Here is a 26,209-nt window from a genome sequence, read left to right on the forward strand (position 1 = left end):
AGAGAAAGTTTAAGGAATCTTCTAGACAGTCGCATGTTCTAGTTTAAGATTAAAATTTAGAAATATGGGAGATAAAAGGATTCTTAGTAAAAAAAATCTCAACAATAGCACCTTGCTTAGAAGATGATAGAAAAATGCCTTAAATTTTGAGAATATCTAGCCTAGAATTGATTTGGCTAGTATCTGCCTACAACATCTTTGTCTCTTTTACATAGTATATAGCTGGAATTAAAAAAAAAAAAAATCTCCCCTGAGGATATTTGTTTCAGATCAGCTTCATTTTTTTGCATGGATTATCCTAGAGAATATTCTAGTGAGTTTAGTCTATCCTTGATATATTTGGGTTTATTTCTTTGATCTTATTTTGTATTTTGTTCCATCTGACCTGGCTTCTCATTCTATTTTTTTAAATTTATAATCTATTCTTTGAGTGGTTACCTTAACATTTTTTGGTAACAGTTTTATTGAGATGAAGTTCACATGTCATACAACTAACCCATTTAGAGTATACATTTTTTTTTAGCATGGTAACATAGTTCCACAATGAATTTTGCAACATGTTCAGCACCCTAAAAAGAAATCCTCATACCCATTAGCAGTCAGCCCTCAGGTTCCCTCAAACCTCCCAGCCCTAGGCATCTACTAATCTAATTCCTATCTATAGATTTACCTAATTTGGACATTTACCATAATGGAATTATATAGTGTATGTGATCTTTTGTGATTGGCCTCTTTCACTCAACATAGTATTTTCACTCAACAAGTTGTAGCAGGTTGTAAAACTTCATTCCTTTTTATTGACGAATGATATTCCGTTGTTTGGATATGAGATTTTATTTATCCATTCAGTGGTTGATGGACATTTGAGTTGTTTCTACATTTTAGCTATTACAAACAGTGCCGCTGTGAACATTCGTATACATGTTTTAAGGTGGACATTTGTTTTCATTTCCCTTGGGTATACCTAGGAGTGAAATTGCTGGATCACATGGTATCTCTCAGTGTTTAATCTTTTGAGGAACTGACAAACTATTTTTCAAAGCGGCTGCACCATTTTATATTCTCATCAGCAATATATGTGGGTTCTAATTTTCCACATCCTTAGCAATACTTGTTATTATTGATCTTTTTGTTTATAGCCATCCTGGTTGTGTAAAGTGGTTCTTCATTGTGGTTTTGATTTGCATTTCTCTAGTAACTAATGATGCTGTATATTTTTTTATGTTCTTATTGGCCATTTGTAGCTGTTCTCTGGAGAAATGTGTATTCTAATCATTTGCTCATCTTAAAAAATGGGTTATTAGTCTTTATACTGAGTTGTGAGTTTTTTATATATTCTAGATTTAAGTCCCTTATCAGATCTATGATTTGCAAGTGTTTTCTTCCACTCTGTGGGTTGTCTTTTCATGTTTTTGATGGTGTCCTTTGAAGCACAAACATATTTAATTTTGATAAGTTCAATTTATCTTTTCTTGTGCTTTTGGTATCATAGCTATGAAGCCATTGCCTAACCCAGAATCATGAAGATTTATGCTTATGTTTTCTTCTTGGAGTTTTATAGTTTTAACTCTTATCTGTTGGTCTGTGATCCATTTTAAGTTAATTTCTGTGTATGATGTGAGGAATGGGTCCACTTTCATTCCCTTGTATGTGAATATCCAATGAAAAGACTCCTCTTTCCCTACTGATTTATCTTGGCATTCTTTTCAGGGATCAATTGATCATAAATGTTTAGATTCATTTCTAAACTCTAAATTCCATATTGATTTATATATCTGTCCATATATCAGTACCACACTGTCTGGATTACTGTAGCTCTGTAGTAAGTTTTGAAATCATGAAGTATGAGTCTACCAACTTTGTCTTTCTTTAAAAAAATTGTTTTGACTATTTTGGGTTCCTTGAATTTCCATATGAATTTTAGGATAAGCTTGTCAATTTCTGCAAAGAAGCCAGATGTAGTCTTGATAGGTATTGCTTCGAATCCGTAAATCATTTTCGGGAGCATTGCCATTTTAACAATATTAAATCTTCTGATTCATGAATGTGGCAGGTGCCTTTGTATTTATTTATGCCTTCTTAAATTTCTTTCAGCAACATTATGTAGTTTTCAGTGTATAAGTGTTGCATTTCTTTGTTTAAATTTATTTCTAAGTATTTTTTTCTGATCAATGATACTATAAATGAAATTGTTTTCTTAATTTCATTTTGGATTGTTCATTGCAAAGTTACAGAAATACAGTTGATTTTTGTATATTGATCTTGTGTTTTGCGACCTTAGTGAATTTGTAACCAGTTCTTACAGTTTTTTTTAATGGATTTCTTAGATTTTGCCCGAGGCATTTAAACATGAGTACTTAATCTATAGAAGTCCCAAGTTTAATCAATATTCCTGACATTCTTCTGAAATAATACAAAGACTTTAGAAATCTGTGGCAGCCAGAATAATGGCACCTCAAAGATGCTCAGGTTCTATCTATAAAATATTTATTATTTTACATGGCAGAGGAAAATTAAGGTTGTTAATCAGTTGACTTTGAAATGGATTATCCTGGGGCGCCTGGGTGGCTCAGTTGGTTAAGCATCTGCCTTCTGCTCAGGTCATGATCCCAGGGTCCTGGGATCGAGTCCCTTATTGGGCTCCCAGCTCAGTGGGGAGCCTGCTTCTCCCTCTCTGCTGCTCCCCATCTTGTGCTCTCTCTGTCAAATAAATAAATAAAATATTAAAAATAAAATAGATTATCCTGAATTGGGGTGGGCCCAATGTAATCACATGTGTCCTTTATTTTTTTAAAGTTTTATACTAAAACTATAATATGTAGCTTTTTTTTTTTTTTACAAATTGTTAGACATAATAATTCATCTCTCTGTTAGTTCAAAATTTTAGAATTGACTTGGACTCTACTATCAGTCATCTTCCATATCTTGAACATTCCTGAGATTTGTTGATTGCCTTTTTTAAAGGTCTTTCTATGTTTTCCTCCTTTTTAATTCCATTACCAGTCTAGACTCCCTTCTTCTTTTTGTTTTTTTAATTTTATTTTATTATGTTATGTTAGTCATCTTACATCATTAGTTTTTGATGTAGTGTTCCATGAATTATTGTTTGCGTATAACACCCAGTGCTCCATTCAGTATGTGCCCTCCTTAATACCCATCACCAGGCTAACCCATCCCCACCCCCACCCCCAAAACCCTCAGCTTGTTTCTCAGAGTCCATAGTCTCTCATGGTTCGTCTCCCCCTTCGATTTCCCCCCCTTCATTTTTCCCTTCCCACTATCTTGTTTTAGAGATACAGGTCTGTGATTCATCAGTCTTACACAGTTCACAGTGCTCACCATAGCACATACCCTCCCCAATACCCATCACCCAGCCATCCCATCCCTCCCACCCCCCACCACTCCAGCAACCCTCAGTTTGTTTCCTGAGGTTAAGTATTCCTCATATCAGTGAGATCATTCGATACATGTCTTTCTCAGATTGACTTATTTCGCTTAGCATAATACCCTCTAGTTCCATCCATGTCGTTGCAAATGGCAAGATTTTTTGGTGGCTGCATAATATTCCATTGTATGTATGTATTGTATGTATGTGTATATATATATGACATTTTCTTTATCCATTCATCTGTTGTTGGACATCTTGGCTCTTTCCATAGTTTGGCTGTTGTGGACATTGCTGCTATAAACATTGGTGTGCACGTACCCCTTCGGATCACTACATTTGTATCTTTGGGGTAAATACCCAGTAGTGCAATTGCTGGATCGTACAGTAGCTTCTATTTTCGACTTTTTGAGGAACCTCCATACTGTTTTCCAGAGTGGCTGCACCAGCTTGCATTCCCACCAACAGTGTAGGAGGGCTCCCCTTTCTCTGCATCCTCCCCAACATCTGTTGTTTCCTGACTTGTTAATTTTAGCCATTCTGACTGGTGTAAGGTTGTATCTCATTGAGGTTTTGATTTGGATTTCCCTGATGCGGAGTGATGTTGAGCACCTTCTCATGTGTCTGTTGGCCATTTGGGTGTCTTCTTTGGAAAAAATGTCTGTTCATGTCTTCTGCCCATTTCTTGATTGGATTATTTGTTCTTTGGGTGTTGAGTTTGAGAAGTTCTTTATAGGTTGTGGATACTAGCCCTTTATCTGATATGTCATTTGCAAATATCTTTTCCTATTCTGTTGGTTGTCTTTTGGTTTTGTTGACTGTTGCCTTTTCTGTGCAAAAGCTTTTTATTTTGATGAAGTCCCAATAGTTCATTTTTGCCCTCGCTTCCCTTGCCTTTGGCGATGTTTCTAGGAAGAAGTTGCTGCTGCTGAGGTCAAAGAGGTTGCTGCCTGTGTTCTCCTCTAGGATTTTGATGGATTCCTGTCTCACATTTAATAGACTCCCCTCTTCTAAGCAGGTTACTGCAGCAACATTTTTTTCCCAGAATCAAGTCCATCTTGGACCTTTCGCCACATTGACTTTTCTGAAATACTTTAATCTGAACCATCCAAACTCTTCCCAGAATCAAGTCCATCTTGGACCTTTCGACACATTGACTTTTCTGAAATACTTTAATCTGAACCATCCAAACTCTATCAGACTTTTGGGACCCTAACACACAAATAACAGAAAAAGAACATATATTCCCCACCTTATTATATCTAATATCATTCTTTCTCCATGATCTGCTTTTAGTTCTATAAGCTTCTTTTAGTTTTTCAGAACCATTGTACTTATTTCTACCTTGTTGCATTTAGCTATTTTTGTGTGTTTTTTATCAGTGTTCCCTATGATAGGCACCATACTGGGTCCTTATTTGTGCCCTTCTGCCAGCCTGACATGTCTTCCTTACCCTTCCCTATTTCTATCAGTCCAAATTCTGTCTAGCCTTCAATGCCTAGCTTAACTGTTATTTTTTCTTTGAAGCCCTTTTTTATTTCTCAAACTAAAAGTAATCTTTTTTTTAACTAATCTTTATTCCCTCCTTTGAACATTCACAGCACTTTAGCTATACCTCTTCAGGCATTTAACTCTACCTTATGTTAGATATTTACATATTTAACATTAGCTTCTTTTTTTAAAAAAAAGATTTTATTTATTTATTTGACAGAGAGAGACACAGCGAGAGAGGGAACACAGCAGGGGGCAGGGGGAGTGGGAGAGGGAGAAGCAGGCTTCCCGCGGAGCAGGGAGCCCGATGTGGGGCTCAATCCCAGGACCCTGGGATCATGACCTGAGCCGAAGGCAGACGTGCTTAACCGACTGAGCCACCCAGGCGCCCCTTAACATTAGCTTCTTAAGAGCAGAGGCATTGTATCACTAGTTTTATAATTATCCCAGCATCTCCTATCATCCCACCTCAGTTCCAGCCTGATACATATAACAGGTTCTTGGTGAATAAATCCTCATTTTTAAAGTATAAATTAACCTTGGGACACCTGTGTGGCTCAGTTAGTTAAACGTCCAACTCTTGACTTCAGCTCAGGTCATGATCTTAGGGTCATGAGATCAAGTCCTGCCTTGGCCTCCGTGCTGGGTGTGGAGCCTGCTTAAGATTCTCTCTCTCTCTCCCTCTGCCCCTCCCCCCATTTTGTTCCCTTTCTCTCTCTCTTAAAAAATTATAAAGTGTATATTAACTTTGTTATGCTTTTGCAAGTTTTTTTTATTACTTCAAAATTCTTCCATTATGACTCCAGGGAGAAAAAAAGTCATTAATTTATTTAAAAATTATAACTAAAAAGCCTACATGGACTGTAATGACTATAAAATAGGTAGGCATAGAATAAAAAGCAAACTATTTTTTTTTTTTGAAGATTTTATTTATTTATTTGACAGAGAGACACAGCGAGAGAGGTAACGCAAGCAGGGGGAGTGGGAGAGGGAGAAGCAGGCTTCCCACTGAACAGGGAGCCCGATGCGGGGCTTGAGCCCAGGGCCCTGGGATCTTGACCTGAGCCGAAGACAGGCGCTTAACGACTGAGCCACCCAGGCACCCCAAAAGCAAACTGTTTTTAAAAAGAACTAAAACTACATCCCTAAAATACAGAATATTCTTTCTGACTAGAATGTGAAGATCAATGTAAGATCCTTGCTATCTACTTCATGTCTAACATTGGTTGCAAAATTCCTGAACTTGTAGAGGATATAAACAATTAGATTTTCAAAGGAGTATGTCAGAAAAATTTCTGTTTAAGTAGGAACAACCTTTGGAGGTATAGATTACAGGCTCTTTAACAAGATGTGAATTACTCATATGTTGGTATACATTGGGTAGTCCCTAGAACTTTTTTTTTTCTTAATGAAGGGAATTAGAAGTGGAAGGTGTTCTAGGAATAATTTCTACTTATACAAACTAGTGATTTTTTCTGGTCCCTGGCTAACTTGAGAAGTTTCTGTGAGCTTTGCAAAGACTCTGAAAAGGAAATTTCTGATAATATATTCTAAAGCCTTATTACTTTTCAGAAGCATAAATGAAAGAGAGAGAAAAAAAGGATCTGAGAATTAATATAGCACTGGGGTAAAGAGCAGAGGCTTTGAAGAGTGATGGAATTGGATTTGAATCCTGTCACTGCCACTTATTTAGTAGTTAGTTCTATAACCTTGGGTAAGTTACTTCATATCTCTAAATCTGTTATATGTGTAATGGGGGTAAAAATAACTCAAGAGTTTTATGAGGATTAAATGGAATCATGCCTGTAAATTACTTGGCAGAGTGATTCACTGTTGTTGCACAGTAAATGTTAGATACTATTACTGTGATGATATCCTAGGGCCAGACATTAAAAATTCATCCATAGATCCTTAGAATCCATTATGACATGTTTGACATGCCATGTGTGGTTGTTATACTCAAAATTAGTATATGCATAGGTGGATTTGTGAGTGACTAATGAGTCAGTAGAATTAAGAATTCTACTTTTAGTTTTCCAGTAGGAACTCAAGTGCAACCAGCAAACCAGAAAAAATAGGTCTAGGTTGAAGTTGGAGTTTACTTCTGCATAGGCAGTTTTTCTATCAGGAGATAGGATTTTACTCATTTACGGAGCAACTACTAAATGCCAGTTGTATTAGATTCCTTTAAAAGGTATGTTATTTGGGGCACCTGGGTAGCTCAGTCAGTGAAGTGTCCAACTCTTGGTTTCAGCTCGGGTCATGAGATCGGCCCCATGTCAAGCCCCCCACAGAGTGTGGAGCCTGCTTAAGATTCTCTCCCTCTCCCCGCTCCCCCTTATTTCTCCCCCCCTCCCCACGCACATGTGCTCTCTCTCTCTCAAAACAAAAAATGAAAGAAAGAAAAATCATATTTTGTTCAGTTGCTATAATCCAAGGCAGAAAGAATTTAAATAATTTGAATTTGCCCAAATCCATACTGTAACTGTTAGGGATTTGCAGGGTATTATAGGGAAATGGTAGGAACTGTGAGGAATTTGAACTCTACTCTCATTCCGAATCATTTACCTTTGTATTCCTAGCACCCCTCTTTCAACTTGGGGAACTTTAAAAATGATCAGTGCCTATGCCACACTTCAAGCCATTTAAAGCAATTTTAGAAGTGAAACCCAAGCATCGGTATTTTTAAAAGCTGCTTATTGTTATATGGATTGAGAACTACTGATCTGTTCAATGCCATAAGAGAGTAGATGTTCAATAAATGTTTGATTGTTGAAAGAATATATACCTAATGGTGCAGTTGCTCCATTGTAATTCCCATATTATAGTCAACCTAGAGTGCTTTTGTACTAACTTAAGTCTTTCAAAGGGGCTTTGCATTATACTTCGTATATATTCTCAATTTGCCCCCATGGCATATATAGGAAGATACTTGGCAGGAGGTAACATTTTGCTGCTGACAGAATTCTGAATTTCCTCCATTACTGAGGAAAATAGGTATGGAAATAGGGTAAGGCTCAGGGTTCCTTTCTTGTATTTCATCCAAGGTTGAAGACATAGGTTGCAAATAGACATTTACTGGTTATTTTTGTTTTAGAATAATTTTTTAAAAATAATTTGTGGTTCAAAAATCAGAAGATAGAAAGGGATGTACATTGAAAATTGTCCCTCTCATCTCCCAGGCATAGTTCCCCTGCCAGGATATATCAAATGTTACATCAATATTCTTCCAGAGATATCCTAAACATATATAAGCAATTATATCTACACATACTTCCCATTTTTACCCAAAAGTAGTATGGTGCATCGTTTGTTTACTTAACAGTGTATCTATATACAAAGAATATAATCAGCATATAATTGCTTTCATCTTTTTATAACTAAATATTATTTCTCTGTGTACCACAACTTATTTTCATCTATCACCTGTTGATGGATATTTAAGTTGTTTCTAATTTTTCTCTATTATAAACAATGCTACATTAAATAGATAAGTCATTTCACTTCTGCATGAGCATATCTTTGGATAAATTCCCAGAAGTTAAGGCATTGCCAGTTTGCCTTTTATGAAGGTTGTATATTGATGGGTTGGAAATAATAAAAAAAGCATGAAATAATGTGAGGGATTAAAAATATAAAGAAGAAATAGTGACCAAAAATGACTATTGCAGGATTGATTTAAAATGGCTTGAGAGGATAGGAATGAGCCGATAGCCAAGAACAAGGAGAGAGAACTAGTAGGTTTTGTGGTGTATATACACGAGATATATTTGTGATTAAAATATACTAATGAATTTTTAAAAATCCTAACAATTTTACTCTTAAATCTTAACTTGAACTTTTTAAAACACATCTTTAATGTGATGCTTTCTGTATGAAAACTGATCATTCTTTAAGAGATAATACCCTTGGAATTTTCATTTCATATTTACATTTAGCATTTATCAATCAAGATTTTATCTTTTCATGCATAACTATTTTTTACATGAACTCTCTCTCTCTTTTTTTTTCCTTAGCCCTGGAAGAAAGCGAGACTTTTCCCCTGTTTCTTGGAGTCAGTACTTTGAGTCCATGGAAGATGTAGAAGTAGAAAATGAAACTGGCAAGGATATATCCTTTGCAAAATGGTTTATTCTTTAGCAAGCTTATAATGCTGTCTAAGAAGACATATTCAGGTTCTAAAATGTTCTTTAGTCCTGCTGTTTATCTCATTTTTATTCCCCACCTGTATTTGTACAGCATGGAATTTAACCTGTAAGTCTGTGTCAATATCGTACTTGGATATAATTGTCTAATGCATGGGGAATGGATTAAGAATTAAATTCCTGAAACTGATATATCTCTTAAGGGCCCAGGGGAAGTTTTCATGAATCAGGTGAGTTGAATCAGTTTAGTGTCTAGAAACCAGGGACCAAATATACTCATTAGGGCAAAGGGAATCTTTTTTTTTGTCCCCATTGAAGAAGTGGTCATACTGGCTCCATGCTTCAAAAACAGGTTTGGTATTTCAGAAACTTTTATTTAAGTATCTCTTAAGTTTGGAAGTCTGCAACTTTACGTAAAGCCTGGTGTACTGCCTGAGTTTTCTAATCAGTATTATTAACTATTAAATAATCAATCAAAAACTTCAGTGAGCAAAAGCTTAGATATATTATCTTTAACTATTCATACACTTTTCGAGTTTACAAGAGTGGTTCAGAGGGTCCTGTCCTACTCCTTCTGCATGGAGGAGGCCATTCTGCCCTTTCCTGGGCTGTGTTCACGGTAAGTAAGTAGTTGATAATAGCGCAATCATTGTTCACTTCTGGATGAATTTGACTAACCTAATTCTTCCTTCTGTGTTCATTCATATAGCTTGATATAAGAACAGTAGGGGTGTGAGTTGATTGTGAATATTTTTCATGTTAGGCCCAAGATCACCTGTTCTTTAAAGTTCTTAACTGGGGTAAGCTTTAGTGCATGAATTCTTCAAACATTTTATAAAATGTTCTATATATATTGCCTTGGGATGAAGGAGATGGGATTTGTTCCTGGTCAAACATGGGGGTCTGTATCTAAGTAATCTAAGAATAGATAAGCAGAAATATTCTATTCAGGTTCTTTAGGTAGAGATAATGTCTATCCTTTATTTATCTCCTTCATAGACCCTAGTGTAGTACTTTGCACATGGAGATGTTCCATAATTATTTGGAAAGATTTTTTTCTTTTTTAAAATAATGCTTTATATTTTAATGATACTTGTGAGCTACTGGGAAATAAACAATATTTAGTTGATGATACCCTTGTCTAGAGTAGAAGATGTATGTCTATGTCAGTGCTTCCAGTTCTAGATCTTCCTGATGTTCTTGACTCTGTGCAAGGAGAGGTGCTGCTAAGGAAAATACTAGCAACATTCCTATTTAAAATGAAATTGTTCTTTCTTCTGGCTTATATCAGGGAGATGTACATACTTCCTCTGTTTACCACTAAGGAGTCTGAGGTACAGAAAATGGGAGCAAGTGGGAATGCAGTACTAGGTAACTGGAGCTAGATGTCTATGGAATTGAGGAGGGCCCTGAACATACCATTATGTTCCTGGCAGCAGGATTACTGGGAATAGTTCTCAACACATAGGCACTTACTCATCTGTTATTAAATTATTAAATAATTTGATTCCTATCTTGTTTGCTACTTCCTTTCAAAGTAGCAAACTTCAGGACATAGCTGTTTGATTTGCCTCTAAGTGCCAGGCTCTTTCATCTCCCTACACCTGTGTCATCCAATAGAAATATAATGCAAACCATATATGTAGGTTTTTCGCCACATATGTAATTTTAAATCTAGTCGAGACATAAAATAGGTAAAAAGAAACAGGTGAAATTGTTTTTAATAATATATATCTTATTTAACCCATTGTACCCAAAGTATTATCATTTTAATAGATAATCAGTATAAAATTTACTACTGAGATATTTCACTTTATTTTTTATACTGTCTTTGAAATTCAGTATGTATTATAGGCACTTATAACACAGCTCAGTTTGGACTCGCCACATTTCACATTTAGTAGCATCACTTTGATCATTTACATTACTCAACTAGGTAACTAGATTGTGATGTGAAGACCATGGGTTAGTTATGCCTGGCACATAATTGTATGCTCAAGGAATGTTTCTTGAATGAATGAGTAATGGCATCACATGCCTGTTCCTAATGTAGCAACTATAGTAGTAAGCATATGTAGTATAGTAGTAAGTAAATGTACTCTGGTTGCCCTGAACCAATAGAACAAGCCATGTAAGCCTTTATTCTCCAAATACAGTCTTCTTATACTTTAAGGTTTCTTTGAAAATTATGTAAAATAATGGACTATGAAAACTGTAAATTTTAAAGTCATGTACAAATATTATAATAAGTGATTTGTTGACATATATTGATATTAAATATTTTTATCTCATAGAAATGATGAAATAACATGGAAAGTGACTGGCATAGAGGAGGTGATTGATAAATAACTGCTGACATTATTATACATGTTATTGTAGAGGAAATCTCTAGTTCTTCTTTTACCAAAGTATAGTCTACAGGTTACAAGTGCCATGAGATGTAAATGAAATAGGGGTTTTGTGATTAAATGAGTTTAAGAAATATATAATATCTTTCTCTGATTTCTCTCAGAAATTCACAATATATCAATGTGTTATTAAAGCCTTTAGGATGTTCTTCTAAATAAATCTATTTCATTTCAACTATGTCTTCCAAATGTATTTGACCACTCAATTCCTTTTTTCTAAAACATCCTTTGGCATCCCATACTTTGTGAAAGTCTTTTATAGATAGGTCATTATGTCCCAATTGTTTACCTGGTTTACTTGTATAATCAAGGAAATTCCTTACCACTGAGCTTAATAGCTTGGACTTTTGCTGGTTACATTTACCTGCCCTTCTTTGTTGTTATTCTTGACAGTGTACCAGCCCACTGACTGAGTTTATATGTGACAGTGCTTTGAAAATAAAAATGGCTATGTAAAAGTTAGTACTCTGGCAATTGACTTTACTCCAGAGGTCATATTTTTGTAAGCACTAGAACATGATCCAGAAGGCAGCCATGGCAAACAGCAGGAATAAGCCCAAGCACCTTATGATCCTGAGAGACAGACTTACCCTCAGACATCCACCCAGATGATAATTGGTACAATACTGTAGTAAAATAGAAACAAAAAGTCACTAGCATAGCAGTGGGACAAGTATACTGACAGCCAAAGGAAGAGATGAACAACTCTGATTGATATTTATGATGCTAGATCATGAGATCCTTGACAGCAGGAACTGTGCCTTATTCACTTTTGATATGACAGTACACAGGGCCTGTCCTAAAGTTGGTGCTCAATAGTTATTCCTTGAATAAGTTAAAACTGACCTTGAACAATTAAAAGGATAAATTTTGTTCATTCTATCCTGTTTGAGAAAGCAGAAAAGATGTAATCATTCTAAAGGCTTTATCAAATGTAAGTCATTTACATATGGCTGATACATAAAGTTATATATCATGGTTAGAAAAATCCCAGATACAGGATATGCAAGACCAAAGGACATGAAGACACAGTTCATGGAGAACAAACAGACATGAGAAAGTTCATCCTCACTAGTAATCAGATATGATTCACATAGGAGGTATCATTTTTTTTAGATATCAAATTAATATTTTCCAAAACGAATTCTCAGTGTTGGCAAAGGCAAAAACAAATACTTTCAAACGCTGGGACTAGAAATCACATCTTCCAGCTCCTACTTCATTGTTCTTTTCCTTAGTGTCAAATAGAGCGCTCTTGGAAAGTAATTTAGCACTTTGAATTATCAATATACTTATACCATTTGACACAGACGTCATACTTCTAGGAATCTGTTCTAAGGAAATAATACCAAATACATGAAAAGCTATTTGTCTAAAATTAGCAATCCCAGTGTCCAACAATAAGTAAATGGTCAAATAAACTGGATGTACCTATAAGACATAATATTATGCAATGTTTAAAAACAATTCTCCTAGGGCGCACCTGGGTGGTTTAGTCATTAAGTGTCTGCCCAGGGTCCTGGAATCAAGCCCCACCTCGGGCTCCCTGGCCAACGGGAAGCCTGCTTCTCCCTCTTCCACTCCCCCTGCTTGTGTTCCCTCTCTCGCTGTGTGTCTCTCTGTCAAATAAATAAAATAATTTTTAAAAAAGGAAAAAAAATTAGAAAAAAATAAAAACAATTCTCCGGGGGAGCCTGGGTGGCTCAGTCAGTTAGGTGTCTGCTTTCGGCTCGGGTCATGATCTCAGGGTCCTGGGATCAAGCCCCTCATTAAGCTACCTGCTCAGTGGGGAGCCTGTTTCTCCCTTTCCCTCTCTCTCGCAAATAAATGCATAAAATATGAAAACAAAACAAAAAAACAATTCTTGGGGCACCTGGGTGGCTTAGTCGGTTAAGTGTCTGCCCTCCGCTCAGGTCATGATCCCAGAGTCCTGGGATCAAGCCCCACATCAGGCTCCCTGCTCAGTGGGGAGCCTACTTCTCCTCCTCCCTCTGCAGCTCCCCTGCTTGTGCATGCGTGCTCTCTATCTCTCTCTCAAATAAATAAATAAATAAATCTTTAAAAAATACAAATACATACATACATACAATTCTCCCTGAACACTTTGGAAAAAAACTACTTTTTTTTTCTGTTTTTCTATTTTCTAGGTTTTGTTTTTCAGTTGTATGTGTATATCTTATTACTTTTGTAACTTAAAGATTTTTTTTTTCTTTAATGGAAACTATTTTCAGAGGAAAAAGTTTGTATTCAATTGAAAGTTTGTATTCAGCTCTGGATACCACCAGTTAAAGGGACACTGGCAGACTGGAACTTGTCCAGGAAAGAGCAGCCATGATTAGAATACTTGAAACCATAGCAGTCGAAGAACAGTTGAAGGAACTGAAAATGTTTGGCCTGAAAAAAGGAAAGACTTGGGAGATGTAATGTTTACCTTCAACTATAGTAATAGTTTTTAAAAAGTGAACCAGATCTTTTAAACATTTACCAGATGCCAGTTACTGTGCGAAGTGCTTATGTGCATGATCCCATTTAATCCTTTCTGTACTTCTATAAAGTTAGGCAGATGAGAACATTGAAATTTAGAGGAATCACAGCCAATGACAGTACCAAAACTCAAATCTACCTATATCTGTCTCCAGTGTGCATGTTTCTCTGAAGACTGGTTCTGTACTACTGAAGAGTAGAGACTCAGGGCAGAAACCATGGAGCCGTATTTTTGACACACATAAGGCAGAACTTGGAATGATTAGGACTATTTCAAAGCAGCTCAGGACTTCTACAGAGGAAAAGTAAGCATCATCTCAGTAGTGTACTAGCAGAGTGCATATTAGAGGATTTAATTATGAATGTATCTTTCAGAGTTCCTTCTTATCCATCACTCTGTAAAATCCCTGGACCTGAATATAACTCATTTTCCATCTAAATGTTTTGTGGTTTTCTTTTTTTGGGAGGGTGATCCGGAGATTCACCCAAAGAAATCCTCTTAACTATCAAGAGAAAGCATTTCTGCTCTGGCTTTAGTAACAGGAGAAAAGTAAATTATATATATATATATATATTTTGAAATTCTTTGAATTTCATTCACTATTATATATATATATCTATAGGTATATATATATATATATAGTCATTTTTGTGGAACTAGCAAAGAGTTATAACTAATAGAGGGAAATTATGGTGTTTTAAAGGATAGGGTTTAGGTTTCTAGAAAATTAATTTTTTGCAATCCTTTATTCCTTGGTTATATCCAATAAAGTAGTTGTTACTATAATGATCATATATAGTGGGTTATACTTAGGACTCTGTAGCCTTCACCCATCAGCAAGTACTGGGTATAACAGACTGGCCTAATTGCTGTTGGAGAATCAAGAACTAAGCAGAAATTGAAGTTTGACAGAAAGGAGAGGAGCAGTGGTATCTCATTAGCACATGCAGCCTCAGAAGCCTAGGTTTTGCCAGTCTCCAGTTGTTCCCAGCTTTGGTAACTCTGAGGGACCTGGAACCAACCAAATGTGAATTGAATCTGAAGTGTCTGCTGATTTCTGTTTCTTCTTCCAGTTAATTCAGTTCATGTTAGCAAATAATTACTGAGTATATTCTATAATTAGGTTTTGTGCTGGGTTCTAAGGATAGAAAAATGAGATTTCATTTTTTAATAAGATCAAGTAATCAGGAAATAACCTGTTAAATCCCTACTTTGTACCAGGCAGTATGTTAGGTGCTATGGATACAGTAGAGAATTAAACACGTCCTATCTTCTTGTTCGTACGATGTTTTGAGTCTAATGGGGAAGATTGGAAAGATGAAGATGGTACGTCTATACAAATAACACGCAAAAAAATAAAATAAAAGCTTTCATTTCAAACAAATGGGTTTTAATCTCAAAACAGCTTAATCTGTCAAGCTTTAGTTTCTCAATCTGTAAAATGGGTATAACGCTACCTAAGTCAATAGGGAAATTGTGAGAATGAGTAAAAGATATGAGCCTCTTGATAAAGTGCTTGACTCAAGCACTCAGTTTTAGATAAATTTATAGCATCTATATGCAAGATACAAAAGTAACAGAGGAGGAAATGATTAACTCTGGTGATGGTTGAGGGGACTATAAAGAAAGTTGCATTAAAAAAGAGGACATCTCGGGGTGCCTGGGTGGCTCAGTTGTTAAGCGTCTGCCTTCGGCTCAGGTCATGATCCCAGGGTCTTGGGATCAAGCCCCACATCGGGCTCCCTGCTCCGTGGGAAGCCTGCTTCTCCCTCTCCCATTCCCCCTGCTTGTATTCCCTCTCTCGCTGTATCTCTCTCTGTCAAATAAATAAAATCTTTAAAAAAAAAAAAAAAAAGAAAGAGGACATCTGAACTAGGTTTTGAAGACGTAATAGAAGTTGGATTAGTAAAGAAGGCATTCCAAGGAGAGAGAAATGCAAAAGCAATGAAGGCTGTAACAACGAAGTATGTTTTGGAAATTATAAGTAGCTTGAGTCTAAAGTATGAGGGTGGGGAGCAGGACAGGAAGTGACTAGAGAGATCACAGGGGCAAAATTATAGGAGGGCCTTTTATACCAGGCTAGGGAATTACACCTTATGTCTTTATTTCAGGGTAATAATAAAGGGAACTGGTTTTAAACACTTTCCCATCCATATCCACATTAAATATATTTTAGGCATGTCAAAATTAGGGAGGGGGTATGGAAAGCATGTTTTGCTTGAAATAATCACAAACACATCCAGACTGGAAAGTTCAGGGAAGTTGAATATTTTGATATACCTCTACCTACATCTAATTGAGTATCACTGTTTTAGGCAATAAGTTATTGAAGGTTGTTAATCAAGATACTACTATAGCTAATGGATTGGGCCAGAGACACCAGTGGAGGCAGGCAGACTAGTTAAAAGGTTTTCCTTGTATTACACAATTCTAAATATTTGATATCTTATGGCATGTTAATTTCTCCCAAAAAGGAGAATGTTTAATTAGATTTTTTCACCATGTAAAAACACTACTTAGAATAGTACTGTTTTAAGCTACCCAATTTATTTATGAATGTAGCATCAGTCTAATACCAAACCTAGGCCACAAAAATTCAGGAAGACTATGAACCAATTTCAGTTATAAAATAGATGCAAATTCTAAATAACAGCAGATTGAATCCAGTAGTGTAGTAAAGTAATAATACACTGTAATCTACTAGGTTTTGTCATAGGAATCTGAGAATGGTTCAGCATTAGAAAATCCATCAGTATAATTAATCTCTCACTTCACTTGATATCAAAAAGGGTCTTGATCAAATACAGTACTCACTTAGGTTGCAAACTCTTGGCAACTGGGAATAGGTGAAGAACTCCCTTAACTTTATTAAGTTTATATACCAGAAAATTATATAAATACACTTAGTGGTGAAACATTAGACACTTTCTTTTAAAGTCAAGGACAAGATAAGGATGCTTTTTCCAACATTTATACTAGGGTTCTGGCCAAACAAAACTAGAAAGAAAAATGAGTTTTCAAGATTTGAAAAGATTGAGAATTGTCATTATTTCAAAATATTGCCCTCCTAGAAAATCAGCTAACAAACTACTAGTTAAGCCATAGTTTACAAAATCAGTATCTTAAAATCTGCCTTTTCTAAGTATTAGCACTTTCTAAATTTGGAAATATGACAGGAAAAATGATCCTATTCCTAAAAGCAACAAAACCATAAAATATCTGGCCATAAGCCTTATTAAAAAAAAACAGTGTAAGGCATTTATGGAGAAAACATTAAACTTCACAGAAGGATATAAAAGAAAACCTGAATAGACAAGTAAATCATGTTCCTGTATGAATCTGATAAACATGTTAAAATCTCAATTGGATTTTTCATGAGACTTGATCAACAAACTCTAAAATACACACAGAAGAATACATGCCCAGTGATGACCAAGATAATTTTGAAAAAGAGTGAGAAGGGACACGCACTCTCAGATATCAAAAGATATTCTAAAACTATCAATAGTGTGATATTTGGAGAAAGAATAAAGAAATAAAATTTAATATACAACAAAAATAACAATCCAAATGGATTAAACTGCTGAATTAAAAAAACAAACCTTAAGAACATTCATATATGATGTTGGGGCAGGTTAACTTTCAAAAGTTAACCACAAGAAGTAAAAGCCATAAAATCTCTGGGTTGCAGCAAAAGCTGTTCTAAGAGGGAATTATATAGCAATTCAAGCCTATCTCAAGAAACAAGGAAAAAATCAAAACAGTCTAATCTTACAGCTAAAGGAACTAGAAAAAGAACAAACAAAGCCCAAGTGAGCAGAAGAAAGGAAATAATAAAGATCAGAGCAGAAATAAAAGATGTAGAGACTAAAAGAACAATAAAAAATCAGTGAAATCAAGAGTAAGTTCATGATTTATTTATCTTGAAAAGATAAATAAAATTGACAAATCCTTAGCTAGACTCATCAAGAAAAAATAGAAAGGACGCAAATAGGTAAATTCAGAAATGAAAGAAAAGTAACAACTGATACCACAGAAATACAAAGGATTGTAAAAGAATACTATGAAAAATTACATGCCAACAAACTGGACAACCTAGAATAAATGGATAAGTTCCTAGAAACATATAATCTTCCAAAACTGAACTAGGAAGAAATAGAAAATCTGAATAAACCAATTACAAGAAACAAAACTGAATCAGTAATAAAAAAAACTACCAAAAAAACGGAGCAGCTGGGTGGCTCAGTCAGTTGAGCATTCGACTCTTGATTTCAGCTCAGGTCATGATCTCGTGAGATTGAGCCCCATGGTGGGTTCCACACTCAGTGGGGAAACTGCTTGAAGATTCTCTCCCTCTGCCCTACCCCCCCCCCCTTGTGTGCACACGCTCTCTCTCTCTCTCTCTTTCTCTCTCTCTCTAAAATCTTGGCAAGGGAAACAAAAGCAAAACTGAACTATTGGGACTTCAACAGGATAAAAAGCTTTTGCACAGCAAAGGAAACAGTCAACAAAACTAAAAGACAGCCTATGGAATGGGAAAAGATATTTGCAAATGATGTATTAGATAAGGGGTTGGTATCCAAAATCTATGAAGAACTCATCAAACTCAACACCCCAAAACAAAAAATGCAGCCAAGAAATGGGCAGAAGACATGAACAGACACTTCTCCAAAGAAGACATACAAATGGCTAACAGACACATGAAAAAATGCTCAACATCATTCAGCATCAGGGAAATACAAATCAGAACTACAATGCCATATCACCTTATATCTGTCAGAATCGCTAAGGTTAACAACTCAGGAAGTAACAGATGTTGGTGAGGATTCAGAGAAAGGGGAACCCTCTCCAGAGTGACTGGTACAGCCACTCTGGAAAACAAGATGGAGGTTTCTCAAAAAGTTAAAAATAGAGCTACCCTATGGCCCAGCAATTGCACTGCTAGGTATTTATCCAAAGCATACAAACATAGTGATTCTAAGGTCACATGCACCCCAGTGTTTACAGCAGCAATGTCCACACTAGTCAAACTATGGAAAGAGCCCAGATGTCCACTGATGGATGAATGGATAAAAAGATGTGTGTACATGCACACACATATACACACAATGGAATATTATTCAGCCATCAGACAGAATGAAATCTTGCCATTTGCAAGTCTGTTTCTACTTCTGTTACTCTAATGAATACCTTTAAAGAGAAAAATTATTATGGACATGCTCTGACACTTTCTCATTATTTATAAAACATGTTACTCTCTGAATTTACTTAGTTCTTTCATTGTTTTCTGGTCTTCGTTTGCCACACTAGAATAAAAGCCATGCGTATATGATTAACTAATATTTGATCGGGGAACCAAGAAGACTCAATGGAGAAAGGATAGTCTCTTCAATAAGTGGTGTTGGGAAAACTGGGTAACCACATGCAGAATGAAAGTGGACTTATCTTACATCACTCTCAAAAATTAACTTGAAATGGATTAAAGATTTAAATGTGGGCACCTGGGTGGCTCAGTCGTTAAGCGTCTGCCTTCGGCTCAGGTCATGATCCCGGGGTCCTGGGATTGAGCCCCACATCGGGCTCCCTGCTCAGCGGGAAGCCTGCTTCTCCCTCTCCCACTCCCCCTGCTTGTGTTCCCTCTCTCACTGTGTCTCTCTCTGTCAAATAAATAAAATCTTAAAAAAATAATAAATAAAAAATAAAGATTAAAATGTAAGACCTGAAACTGTAAAACTACTAGAAGAAAACATGGGGGGAGAAAGTCCCTTGACATTAGTTTTGACAATGATTTTTTGGGTATGACACGAAAAGCGCAAGCAACAAAAGCAAAAAGAAACAAGTGAGAGTACATCAAACCCCAAAGCTTCTGCATAGTCAAAAGAAAAAAAGAAAAAGAAAAAACTATCAGCAAAATGAAAAGGCAACCTACAGAATGGGAGAAAATATTTGCAAACCATCTATCTGATAAGTGGTTAATATCCAAAATATGTAAGAAATCCATATAACTCAATAACAACAACAACAAATCCAATTAACAAATGAACAAAAGGGCATCTGGGTGGCTCAGGCAGTTAAGTGTCTCTCCTTCAGCTCAGATCATGATCCCAGGGCCCTGGGATCGAGTCCCACATAGGACTTCCTGCTCAGGGGGGAGTCTGCTTCTCCCTCTACTCCTCCCCCCTGCTCATGATCTCTGTCTGTCTCATGCTCTCCTTCTCTGAAATAAATAAAACCTTTAAAAAAAATGGACAAAAGACTTGAATAGACATTTTTCCAAAGAGAACATACAAATGGCCAACAGGTACATGAAAAGATATTCAACATCTCTAATCATTGGGAAAATGCAAATCAAAACCACAATGAGTTATCACCTCACAACTGTTGGCTATTATCAAAAAGAAAAGAGACAAGCATTGGAAAGGCTGTAGACAAAAGGAACCGTTGTGCACTGTTGGTGGGAATATAATTTGATTGCTGTGGCTAGTACTTCCAGTACTTTGTTGAACAAAAGTGGCAAGAGTGAGCATCTATGTCTTATTCCTGATCTTAGATGAAAAGCTCTCAGTTTTTTGCCATTGAGTATGATGTTAGCTGTAGGTTTTTTGTATTTGGGCTTTATTATTATATTGAGGTATGTTCCCTCTAAACTCATTTTGTTGAGAGGTTTGTCATGAATGGATGTTGAATTCTGTCAAATGCTTTTTCTGCATCTATTGTGCACTGTTAGTGGGAATGTAAATTGGTACAGCTGCTGTGGAAAACAGTATGGAGGTTCCTCAAAAAATTAAGAGTAGAAAGATCATATATTCAATAATTCCACTCCTGGGTATTTACCCAAAGAAAATGAAAACACTAATTTGAAAAAATACATGCACCCCTATGTTTACTGCAGCATTATTTACAATAGCCAAGATATAAAAGCAACCTAAGTGTCCATTGCTAATCAAATGGATAAGGAAGATGTGATATATATACACATGATAGAATATTACACAGCCATAAAAAATAATGAGATCATGCCATTTATGACAACATGGGTTAGATCCAGAGGGTATTATGCTAAGTGAAATAAGTCAGATGGGAAAGACAAATACTGTATGATTCCATTCATATGTGGAATCTAAAAAAAAAAATGAATTAACAAACAAGAAGCAGAATCAGAGCCATGAAATAAAAGAACAAACTGATGGTTGCCAGAGGGATGGGAATGGGGGAATGGGCAAAATGGGGGAATGGGCAAAATGGGTGAAGGGGAGTGGGAGATACCGGCTTCCAGTTATGGAATGAGTAAGTCACAGGAATAAAAGGCACAACATGTAGTCAATGATACTGTAATAGTGTTGTATGTGGTGAGCATAACATAGTGTATAAACCTGTCAAATCACTGTGTTATACACCTGAAACTAATGTAACAATGTATGTCAGCTATACTCAAGAAAAAAAGTGAAACGTCTTTCTTTGATTATTTTGAGATTTTTGAATTCTGATGGCAGTCCATTCAACAAAGTTATCATTGGTGATGGGGAAAGACTTACTAACCCAGATTTTCCTTATTTTCCTAGGCGGCGATCATTAGTAGGGTTCAGTGTAGGATTGTGGCTTTAGATCTGCGAGGTCATGGTGAGTGATGTTCTTAATTAGTCATTGACTCAGTGATATATTTGCCAACCCCCTTTGAATAGTGTTATTACAAATTTCAGTGTGGCCACAAAATAACCTGGCCTGTTCCATTTGGGCTCTTTGAGGGAAGTCTTAGTTTCTATAAAAGATATTTTATAAATATACACACACATATATGTGTTGTTGTTTAGCTTAAAAAAAGTCCTTTAATGTAACCAAATTCTGATGCTGGTGATGTATTAGGAATATGGACAAATCTTTGCTAGGCTACTGGAATTATATCCTCCTTAGGGTGGCCAACTATAAAGATGCATCTGTAACATAGAAAATCCGTGCCTAGTCCTTCATACACAATTACAAAGTCTGAATTTCATTCCCCAAAATGAGATTTTTTAAAGAGAATACTCTTGCTTTTATAATTCCTATCATTGGGAATTTTATTTTTTAAATATTTTCTTTTTAGGTGAAACAAAAGTCAAGAATTCTGAGGACCTGTCTGCAGAAACAATGGCAAAGTAAGTAATTTAATATTGTTTATACATCACCTGGCTTCCATTACTATTATAAATAGTAGTATAACTATTACTCTCCTGGTGAGATTGTTGGACAATAATTAACATAGAGAAAATTTTACTTCTGTTGTCTTTCCTCTGTATTTGGTGTCTTCTTAGTATTTAAACTTGAAAAAAATCTCCATCTTTCTTGATATATTCAGTGTTATAGTCATCACATAAAGCACTTGAAAATGCTTTGAGTTTGTGTTGCTTTTTGCAAAGTTTTCTTCTATTGACAGAGTTGAATAGAATCTGGATATCTGTTGGGAAATTATGCTTAGAAAGTGGTTGCATACAAAAGGCCCTACCCTGTATGATGTTCTTAAGGTATCCTGCCCACATTCTTTGTCCAGCTTCCTAGTAAGACAAGAACAAGGTATTAAAGAATAATTAATTATACCCTGGACCTCAAAGTACAAGATGGTGGTAGTATATACGGTGGCCTCAAACCTGGTCACTCATTAGAATCACCTAAAAAGTGATTAAAATACAGATGATTTGGACTTATCCCAGACCTGCTGAATTAGTGCTTCTACCAGGGGGATCTGGGCATTTACTTATATTTTGATAAAGCTTTATAAGGAAATCTTACGCAGCCAGTCCTGTGACTGGTGTTTGGGAACCACTGACCTATATTGTAAACAGGATTCTTCTAACTACCCTGCTTTAATACATGGTCTCTGAAGTATGAGACCAACTTTTAGCCAAAAATATCTTGTCTCTTCTTACTTTAGCGCTTTAACCCAAGAGTAAACTGTGTTTCCTTCAGAACTCAAACTCATGTGGCCATAGGTTTAATGTTATAGTAGGTGCTATTTGTGTGCTTTCTGTCTGCCAGGCTTTATTAAGTGTGAATTAGGCATTTATTAAGAATAAATAATTAATTGGGACGCACAGTTGGTTAAGTATACACCTCTTGGTTTCGGTTCAGGTCGTGATCTCAGAGTCATGAGATCAAGTCCCATGTCAGGTTCCACGCTTTGCGGGGAGTCTACTTGAGATTCTCTCTCTCTCTCCCCACTGCACTCTCTCTCTCTAAATAAAGAAATAAATCTTTTTTTAAAAAAAGAATAGGGGCGCCTGGGTGGTTCAGTTGGTTAAGCGACTGCCTTTGGCTCAGATCATGATCCTGGAGTCCCGGGATTGAGTCCCACATTGGGCTCCCTGCTCAGCAAGGAGTCTGCTTCTCCCTCTGACCCTCCTTTCTCTCATGCTCTCTGTCTCTCATTCTCTCTCTCTCAAATAAATAAAATCTTAAAAAAAAATTTTTTTTAATAAAAATTAAAAAAAAATAAAAAAAGAATAAATTATTTAAGTTATTTTAATTATCCACATTTTTTTAAAAGATTTTATTTATTTATTTGACAGAGAGAGAGAGAGATCACAAGTAGGCAGACAGGCAGGCAGAGGGAGAGGGAGAAGCAGGCTCCCCGCTGAGCACAGAGCCCGATGTGGGTCTCGATCCCAGGACCCTGGGATCACGACCTGAGCCGAAGGCAGACGCTTAACCATCTGAGCCACCCAGGTGTCCCTAATTATCCACATTATTAATTCTGTAGTCCAGATACTTTAAAAAAAAAAAAAAACCAGTGCGGACACTAACTCAGATAGATTGAAGAACTAACTGTATGAGGCACACAGTTAATAGAGCAGAATTGTGATCATTCAACTATAGTGCTTGGCAGAGACCGGGGGTGCCTGAGTGCGGCAGAGCTCCCAGGTATTGGAGTGGGGAAGCCGGCCGCAAAGACAGAACCAAGGAGTGGGCTCTCAGCTCAGGGTTGCTATGAACTATCTCTGGCACAGTCGGGCCACTGCTCTTCCAGCAGGGACCCAACGAGCAGCAGATCCGGGGAGGAGTGGCGCAGGAGCGCACCGCCGGGATCTACTGGGTTTGGAGACTCCAAACAGGGTCGTGTGCCAGAGATAAAAACGCTCGGTCATAGGCCGGGTGAGCACGGAGTGTGGCCAGAGACTGGGGAGACAGGAGTGATTGACTGCTTTTCTCTGGGGGCGCACTGAGGATTGGGGCCCCGAGTTCTTGGCTTCTCTGGGGCAGAGATTGGGAGGCTGCCATTTTCACTCTCATCCTCCAAAGCTGTACTGAAAGCTTGCAGGGAACAAAAGCTACCAAGAGCAAACCTGAGCAGATTACTTAGCCCAGCCCCGGCAAGGGCGGTGCAATTCCACCTCGGGCAAAAACACTTGAGAACCACTGCAAGAGGCCCCTCCCCCAGAAGATCACCAAGAACACCCAGCCAAGACCAAGTTTACCGATCAATGAGAATGGCAGAACTCCAGCACTAGGGGAATACAGCACATAGAATTCATGGCTTTTTTTCCCAGGATTCTTTAGTCTTTCAGAGTTAATTTTTTAAAATTTTCTTTTTCTATTTTTTAATTTTTCTTTTTCTCTTTTTCAGCCAACATCTTATCAATCCCTTTTTTAGAAATCTTTTTTTTTTTTTTTTCATTTTTAGAATCATATTCTATCCCTTCATTGTAGTTAACCTTATTTTTGGTGTATATATATAAGTTGTTCTCTCTTTAAAATTTTGGGATACAGTTTCTTCTAACAGACCAAAATATACCCTAAATCTCTAATGTATGGCTTTGTTCTAGTCTCCTGCCTGATCACATTCTCTCCCTTTTTTTTTAAATTTCTCTTCTTTCTTTTTTCAACCAACTTCTTATCAATTCCTTTTATAAAATCTTTTGTAATTTTCATCTTTACAGTCATATTCCATCCCTTCATCATACTTACCCTTATTTTTGTACATATATAAGTTTTTCTTTCTTTAAAATTTTGGGAAGCAGTTTCTTCTAACAGACCAGAATACACCCAAAATCTAGTGTGTGGCACTGATCTATTCACCAGCCTGATCGTATTTGATCATATCCTTTTTTTTTTTCTTTTTCTTTTTCTTTGTTTTCTTTTTTCTTTCTTTCCCTTTCTTTTCCCCTGGTTTCAGGTCTCTTCTGATTTGTTTAGTGTATATTTTTCTGGGGTTGTTGTTACCCTGTTAGCATTTTGTTCTCTCGTTCATCTCTTCTCCTCTGGACAAAATGACAAGATGGGAAAACTCACCTCAAAAAAAAGAACAAGAGGCAGTACCGACTGCCAGGGACCTACCTAATCAATACGGACATTAGTAAGATGTTGGAACTAGAGTTCAGAATGACGATTATAAAGATACTAGCTGGGCTTGATAAAAGCATGGAAGATGCTAGAGAAACTCTTTCTGGAGAAATAAGAACTAAAATCTAACCAAGTCGAAATCAAAAAGGCTATTAATAAGGTACAATCAAAAATGGAGGCTCTAACTGCTAGGATAAATGAGGCAGAAGAGAGAATAAGTGATACAGAAGACCAAATGATGGAAAATAAAGAAGCTGAGAAAAAGATAACTACTGGATCACAAGGGCAGAATTCGAGAGATAAGTGATACCGTAAGACGAAACAATATTAGAATAATTGGTATCCCAGAAGAAGAAGAAGAGAGAGAGAGGGGCAGAAGGTATATTGGAGCAAATTATAACAGAGAACTTCCCTAATTTGGGGAAGGAAACAGGCATCAAAATCCAGGAGGCACAGAGAACCCCCCTCAAAATCAATAAAAATAGGTCAACACCCCGACATCTAATAGTAAAAGTTACAAGTCTCAGAGACAAAGAGAAAATCCTGACAGCAGCTCGAGACAAGAGGTCTGTAACCTACAGTAGTAGAAACATTAGATTGGCAACAGACCTATCCACAGAGACCTGGTAGGCCTGAAAGGATTGGCATGATATATTCAGAGCACTGAACGAGAAAAATACGCAGCCAAGAATACTATATCCAGCTAGGCTGTCATTGAAAATGGAGAGAGAAAAAGCTTCCAGGACAAACAAAAACTAAAGGAATTTGCAAACACGAAACCAGCCCTACAAGAAATATTGAAAGGGGTCCTCTAAGCAAAGAGAGAGCCTAAAAGTAACGTAGACCAGAAAGGAACAGAGACAATATACAGTTATAGTCACCTTATGGGCTTGCAGGGAACAAAATACAATGGCACTAAATTCATATCTTTCAATAGTTACCCTGAATATAAATGGGCTATTTGCCCCAATCAAAGGACACA

General features: G+C 36.6%; 1 protein-coding gene across 3 annotated transcripts in view; it reads left to right on the forward strand.

Annotated features, from left to right (window-relative positions):
* PPME1 (protein phosphatase methylesterase 1) overlaps positions 1-26,209 on the forward strand; it is an 82,180-nt gene that overhangs the window by 18,747 nt on the left and 37,224 nt on the right. For all 3 annotated transcript variants that reach the window (XM_034995498.1, XM_034995500.1, XM_034995499.1), the window contains exons 2-5: positions 8,893-8,986; positions 9,548-9,640; positions 21,477-21,534; positions 21,998-22,049. In XM_034995498.1, coding sequence (XP_034851389.1) covers positions 8,893-8,986; positions 9,548-9,640; positions 21,477-21,534; positions 21,998-22,049 — 297 coding nt within the window. The remainder of the gene's footprint in view (positions 1-8,892; positions 8,987-9,547; positions 9,641-21,476; positions 21,535-21,997; positions 22,050-26,209) is intronic.

This window comes from Mirounga leonina, unplaced genomic scaffold, assembly GCF_011800145.1.
Source record: "Mirounga leonina isolate KUSES-001 unplaced genomic scaffold, KU_Mleo_1.0 Mir_92, whole genome shotgun sequence".
Taxonomy (NCBI): Eukaryota; Metazoa; Chordata; class Mammalia; order Carnivora; family Phocidae; genus Mirounga; species Mirounga leonina.